Below are 7,075 nucleotides of genomic sequence, written 5' to 3'. Positions count from 1 at the left end.
GTGCCTGTGCCGGTTGTTTGAAAGAGCGATCCCATTAGTCCCACTCTCCTGCTTTTATCTGCAAGTTTTTCCTTTTTGAGTATTTATCCAATTTCTTTTTAAAAGTTACCTTTGAATCTGCTTCCACCGCCCTTGCAAGTAGCGCGTTTTAGATCACTGCCTAAAAAAAATCTCTTCATCTCCTCCCAGATCCATCGTGTCCTCCATTAACCGAGCCTTCTGCCTCTAGAAACAGGTTCTCCTTATTCATTCGATCAAAACTTAATTTTGAACACCTCTATCAAATTCCCACTTAACCTCCCCTGCTCTAAGAACAGTGCCAGCTCCTCCAGTATCCCTAGTAGCATTCTAGTAAATTGACTGAGTCTCCCTGCCCCCCACATGGCCCTGGCTTCCCGCGGAACCCCACCCCGAACGCCCCCCTGCCGGCCGCACACTCCCCTCCCTGATCGGAGGACCCCCACCCCCTCACGGCCCCCCTACATGCCCGCTCCTGGCCCTCTGCAGCCCCACATCCCCAAACCCCTCCAACTCACAGAGCCCGCCCCCCGATTCCCCATCCCCCTTAGACTCCCAGAGAACACCGCGGGAGCAGGGTTAGGATCTGGCCCCTGCTTTCAATAAATGGCTTGTCACTCTCAATGTCTAAAATTAGGTTCATTTCATGAGATAATGGTTGAAAACATAAAACCTGAAAGTTTATGGTTTCTTTTTAGAGACCTTTATTGCAGTTCAACAGTGAATCACATTTCTTCATTTGGAACACACACAAACACCAACGATCCGTAGATTGTGCAACATCTACTTTTTATTAATCACAAGTTGTCTCATCACAGAATTCAGCCATTTCTGGCGCTGCTTTACTGTCAGGAACTTGCTCTTTTCTCGAAAAGCAACATCATCAGCCACCACAATGCTTCTCTTTACTTCTTCATTGGTGTTTGGTTCCAGCCAATCAGATGACCAGCTTTTCCCCAGGGTAATCCTGGTCAGACCTGCACCATCCCCCAGTGCGTTGTGTGATTGATCACCATCATTTCTGGGCTCTACTGGGAGTTTTGAAAACCAGGCTTGCCGCCTTAACGATGGCAGCCACCAGCTCCCAGAGTCTTTTGCTGGGAGTCCTTTGAGCGCGAGGAATGATGATATCTTCTCAGAGTCCCAGTCAGGCAGCGAGACGGATGGATCCCAGCCTGCAGCAACCGGCAAAATATTCTCCGCCTGTTTGGCTCCGGTCAGTCCTGGCGAGTTCTCAGTTTTCCAGAATCTCAGTGGGGAACTACAATAGTACAATAAAATTAAACATCAACATATCCAAACGCTCACTTAGATTCTAGGCTCTAACTCACTCCCAGGTAGCGTTATTCTAAATGTTACATTACGTAATCAGGACAAGAGATGGCCACCAGGGTCATGCACACTTTTCAACTTATTATTAAACTATTTTCCCTGTTCCTCCCACTTGCTTCCCCATCTCCCCTCCCCCTTCCCCCCATTCCCCCTCCCAGTCACCCCCCCTTCCCCCAGCACACCCATTCCCAATCATGCCCCATCCCCCTCCCCTCCCCCATCACACCCGATCCCCCCATTCCCCCTCCCCGTCACCCCCCTTCCCCCAGCATACCCATTAACCCCATCCCCAATCATGCCCCATCACACCCGATCCCCCCATTCCCCCTCCCCTCCCTGTCCCCCCGACCCACTTCCCTATCACATCCCATTCCCCCCCATTTTTCATCACGTCCCATCCCCTCCCCTTCCCTTCCCCCATCAAGCCCCATTCTCCCATTCTCCCCCCCACCACCCCCTCGCCTCCAGGGAGAGGCAAAAACTCACACAGAGATGTAGCCAATTCAGGAAACCTCTAACAAAAATTCCTCTCCAACTCCTCAGCGACGATCAAGCAAGCTCCAGCAGGTCCTAGCCTTGGTTATTACCGAAAATCCTATCTTCCTTTGCTATGATCTCGTAGTTTCCCAAAAATGCTCTAAACACCTTCTTGAAGGCCTGCAATTAATCAATCCTCACAACCATTTTCAGAACTTTCTTCCACCAGTCTGAGAAAAGTTAAATTTTGAAACAGCCAACCTCCCCTTCTGACACCTTGCCTCCACTGCCCATCACCTCAGACAATTGATTCCCTTGTATCTTATCAATACCCTTAATCATTTTAAACAGATTCCAATGTCTCTCCAGTGAATGCAAGTCCAAGGTGCAAAGTCTCCACAGTTAAACATGTTTGGGCCTGGGATCAACGTCACTGCTGCTCTCGTGTCCTCCTTGGGGTGGGAAAGGTTCACAATACTACAGGTGAGGCAGGAATCCGGGGCCTGCTCACCTTGGCCGCAGCTCTTGAAACTGTGCTTGAACCTTTGGGGAACCATCAACGATTACTCCCATGTCTCGCTCCCTTTAACTGCCATACACTCACGGTACACTGTAAATAATTTCATATTTACCAACTGCTTCATCTCCACATTCCCAATCTGTCCAAATCCAGTTGTAATATATTTCCTTTTTGTAAGTTCTAACCCTACGGCACTATTTAGTATCATCTGCAAATTTAATTACTGTCTACAGGAAAGGAACTCTGGGAATTTCACTCGTGACTGTACCCATTGGGAAGAAATCCTGTTTGAAACCATCCTACAACTGGGCACCTTTAGCTCATTTGTGATCCATCTCACACTCTCACCCTTGACTGCAACATTTCATTTCAGCAGAATCTTTCTTGTGGTATTTTATTGAACTCTTTTGGAAATCCAAATAGATGTGATTTGAATCCATCCAGACTCCATCACAAATTGGATCAGGTCTGTCAAGTGTGACCTCCGTTATCTGAAGCTGCATTGAGTATTCCTACCAATCCTGGGTGTCTAAATGATGGTTAAAAGCTTCCCTAATGATGTTATCCAACACTGAGGTTAGACCCAGAGAGTGGTGAACTTGTAGAATTCTCTACCACAGAAAGTTGTTGAGGCCAATTCACTAAATATATTCAAAAAGGAGTTAGATGTAGTCCTTACTACTAGGGGGATCAAGGGGTATGGCGAGAAAGCAGGAATGGGGTACCGAAGTTGCATGTTCAGCCAAGAACTCATTGAATGGCGGTGCAGGCTAGAATGGCCGAATGGCCTACTCCTGCACCTATTTTCTATGTTTCTATGTTTCTATCTATCTACAGATACCAGCTTGTGATTTTTAAGATAAGAGCATCACTAACAAAATATACAAAGCATCTGAACCGCTCAATTAGATCCCAGCCTCTAGTATGTTATATTGTACATCAATCACCCAAACTCCTTCAGTCTGTAACTGAGGTCCCAATATCCAGCTCCCTGATTCAGATTCCAGCCTGTAATTTATTGGCTGCAATCCATTCTATAAATCATCGAAATTGCTCACATTTACTACCCAGTGACAGTATAAATGGTGCCTGGGATTGGGGCACCCCTTGGAGTGAAGCTGATTCACTATTGCCCCACTCACTATTGCCCCACTCACTATTGCCCCACTCACTATTGCCCCACTCACTATTGCCCCACTCACTATTGCCCCACTCACTATTGCCCCACTCATTACCCACCGAAGACCAACTTTCTCGCCTGGATTATCCGCACATCTCAAACAAAGCTTCAGAGCAAATAAAACTCAAACCTCACCAATTATAAACAAAGGGTGATATTTATAGTGAATGGAAATTGAGCTAAACAACAATATATTCTTAAGTTGGGGGCGTTACCTTTCCATGTGTCCGAGCGATGGGGGAAGAGCTCCTGGACATGGGCCCAGCATGTAGCTCAGGATCAGTCCGACCAGCAGCACTCGAGCTGTGGGAGCGGGCTCCATATCCTGAGGAGAAAGCAGCAGAAGTAGAACCCCCCAACATTATTCAGATCCCAATCTGTCTGCAAAACGTGAGACAATATTTAAAGGCTGACCATTATATTACATTTCTTTAATGGGCTGGTCCTTAATCCAGGGTTTAACACCCAGTCCCCCATATTCCCCCCACCCCCCACACATCACCTACATCCCCCCCACACTCACCCCCCCACACACACACCCACACACCCCCCCACACACACACACCCACACACCCCCCCACCCCCCCACACACACACCCACACACACCCCACACCCCCCCCCACACACACACCCACACACCCCCCACACACCCCCCCACACACACACCCACACACCCCCCCACATACACACCCACACACCCCCCCACACACACACCCACACACACCCCACACCCCCCCCCCACACACACACCCACACACCCCCCACACACCCCCCCACACACACACCCACACCCCCCCCCACATACACACCCACACACCCCCCCACACACACACCCACACCCCCCCCCACACACACACCCCACACACCCCCACACACACACACCCCCCACACACACACCCCCCCACACACACACCCACACACCCCCCCACACACACACTCCACACACACACACACACACCGCACCTCCCAGACCCCACCCCACACACACACCCCACCCCCCCAAACCCCCCCACACCCTCCCCACCCTCCCCACACACACCTCCCCCCAAACCGCCAAACACCCCCCCCACACCACACACCCCCACACACACACAACCCCCCCCCCCACACCCTCCCCCCCCCACACCCTCCCCCCCACACCACACACCCCCACACACACACAACCCCCCCCCAACACCCTCCCCCCCCACACACACACCTCCCCCCAAACCGCCAAACACCCCCTCCCACACCCCCCCACCCCCACACACCTCCCCACACACACACACCCCCACACACCTCCCCACACACACACACCCTCCCCACACACAACCCCCCCCACACACACCCCCACACACACACACCCCACCCCCCCAAACCCCCCCACACCCTCCCCACCCTCCCCACACACACCTCCCCACAAACCGCCAAACACCCCCCCCACACACACACACCCCCCCCACACACACACACACACCCTTCACACACCCCTCCCCCTCACACCCCCCCCACACACACCCCCCCCACACCCCCCCCCCCCCCACACACACACACACACACACCCTTCACACACCCCTCCCCCTCACACCCCCCCTCACCCCCCCCCACACATATCCCCCCCTACACCCCAACATCCAACACCCAGTCACCCACCCCCACACCCCAACATCCCTCGTCGCCTCGACACAAAGCTCATCCATAAAATGTCCCCCGTTTTTCTGAGATTTAGGAAATTTCTCTGAGTTTTACTGATGTGGAAGTAATGCTTTGGCAGAGCTGGGTAGCAAGCACAGGTGGCTGCAGGTTCCATCTGATGGTCGATGGACGGATTCACAGTGGGGAGTTAAGAGTCATGGCCCAGACACCAACAGTCGGTAGACTATTGGACTGTGGTCGACCTCACAAGCCCATTCTGGTGTTTGCCGGGAATCCACTGCTTGTGATAAGGAGCAAAAACCCTGGCTTAGTTTTCTCTCCCCCAGCCCAGTGGAACTAATGCCAGCTTTGGGTCTCCTAACACTGCCCCAGTTAAGAACAGCACAGACCAGCGATAGAATGTTACTGCTGTGTGAGACTCAAGCCCACACTGTGCAGAGACTGACAGGGAGATCATTCACAACACTGAATGATGGGAGTTGCTGATTGGTGGGTTTGGGAGGGAGAGTTGCTGATTGGTGGGTCTGGGAGGGGGAGTTGCTGATTGGTGGGTTTGGGAGTGGGAGTTGCTGATTGTAGGTTTGAGAGGGGGGGGAGTTTCCGATTGCTGATTGGTGGGTTTGTGAGGGGGGCGTTGCTGATTGGTGGGTCTGGGAGGGGGAGTTGCTGATTGGTGGGTCTGGGAGGGGGAGTTGCTGATTGGTGGGTTTGGGAGGGGGAGTTGCTGATTGGTAGGTTTGAGAGGGGGGAGTTTCCGATTGCTGATTGGTGGGTTTGTGAGGGGGGGCGTTGCTGATTGGTGGGTTTAGGAGGGGGCGTTGCTGATTGGTGGCTTTGGGAGGGGCGTGTTGGTACCAAGCACAGATGGCTGCAGGTTCCATCTGATGGTTGATGGCTTCATTCGAGCCTCTCAATTGGATCGCGCAAGGTGTCTGTTCCATTCTCTCTTCCTATTGGCTCTTACTCCTCCTTATTGTTTCAGTCGCGCGAAGAAAATAATTTTACTCACCACAGAAATCACGTTTCGCTTCTTGATTCGGGACAAGTGATGTTGGTTGCCGTTGGTTGCCGTTATTGGTTGGTGTTGGATGTCGTTGGATGTTGGTTGGAAGCTCTGCACTGACAATCTCTATACTGCTCGGTTTATATAAGACTCCAGGATATTGACATCAATGTCCTCACAAGGGAAATAAACCATTAACCATGGCAGGCTTTACAGCTTAAGGAAACAAATTTCAAAAGGCAACTCGGATATAACGAGAGATGATGAGGTGGCTGTGGGACTTCCTGTGGGAGTGGGACTCATCTAATCTTGGCCACTCACACTGACCATTATTGTAATGAGCCTGCAGTATTTCAGATCCTAACTGTTGCTAGAAACAGGTGCAGTAACCATATTATTTAAATCTTTGAAATAAACATGAAATGCAGGTTGTCTCAAGTCTTGGACTCAGTGACAGTGAGAGATCCTGTTAAATCTCATTAAAAATGGCTTTGTATTTTGTCAGATTTGAAATTGTCTTTAAATGAGAGTTACAGTTACATGAGGTCAGGATGTGAGTCACTGCCAATAACCACAGACTTGGTCTGGAGTTAGTTCACGTTCTTGACGTCTTTTCATTTACTCTGTTCATGATTTCATGTTTCTTCAGAATGATATTTGGTTTATAATGAAATAGAAATGAGCTCAATACATTTCCAGGAGAAAGTTTACATAGTTGGTCACTGGGAGGGGATGGTTTGAACTTAAGTTTCAAAGGGAAAAATGTTTTATTCTGAACTGTTTGTGTTGTGAGTGCTGGATTTGATGTTAAGTTTGTGTGAGTGTCTCTGAAAGCTCAGTGAATGGAGTCCTACCAAAAGGGCCTCAGGCCATCACAACAATGATTGGTCCCAGTTACAGCAGGAAACA

At 50.4% G+C, this 7,075-nt stretch overlaps 1 protein-coding gene across 1 annotated transcript; it reads right to left on the bottom strand.

The window, feature by feature from the left end:
- Window positions 1-749: 749 nt before the first annotated feature.
- pth2 (parathyroid hormone 2) lies at window positions 750-6,435 on the bottom strand. The gene is made up of 3 exons (XM_070872385.1): window positions 6,173-6,435; window positions 3,743-3,852; window positions 750-1,279 (listed from the first exon to the last, which is right to left on the bottom strand). The coding sequence occupies exons 2-3, from the start codon at window positions 3,847-3,849 to the stop codon at window positions 802-804; spliced, it is 585 nt and encodes a 194-aa protein (XP_070728486.1). The 5' UTR covers window positions 3,850-3,852; window positions 6,173-6,435; the 3' UTR covers window positions 750-801.
- Window positions 6,436-7,075: the final 640 nt, after the last annotated feature.

This window comes from Pristiophorus japonicus, unplaced genomic scaffold, assembly GCF_044704955.1.
Source record: "Pristiophorus japonicus isolate sPriJap1 unplaced genomic scaffold, sPriJap1.hap1 HAP1_SCAFFOLD_3113, whole genome shotgun sequence".
Classification (NCBI taxonomy): Eukaryota; Metazoa; Chordata; class Chondrichthyes; family Pristiophoridae; genus Pristiophorus; species Pristiophorus japonicus.
The sequence above is the reverse complement of the archived record's forward strand: the minus strand, read 5'-3'. Positions and strand labels throughout refer to the sequence as shown.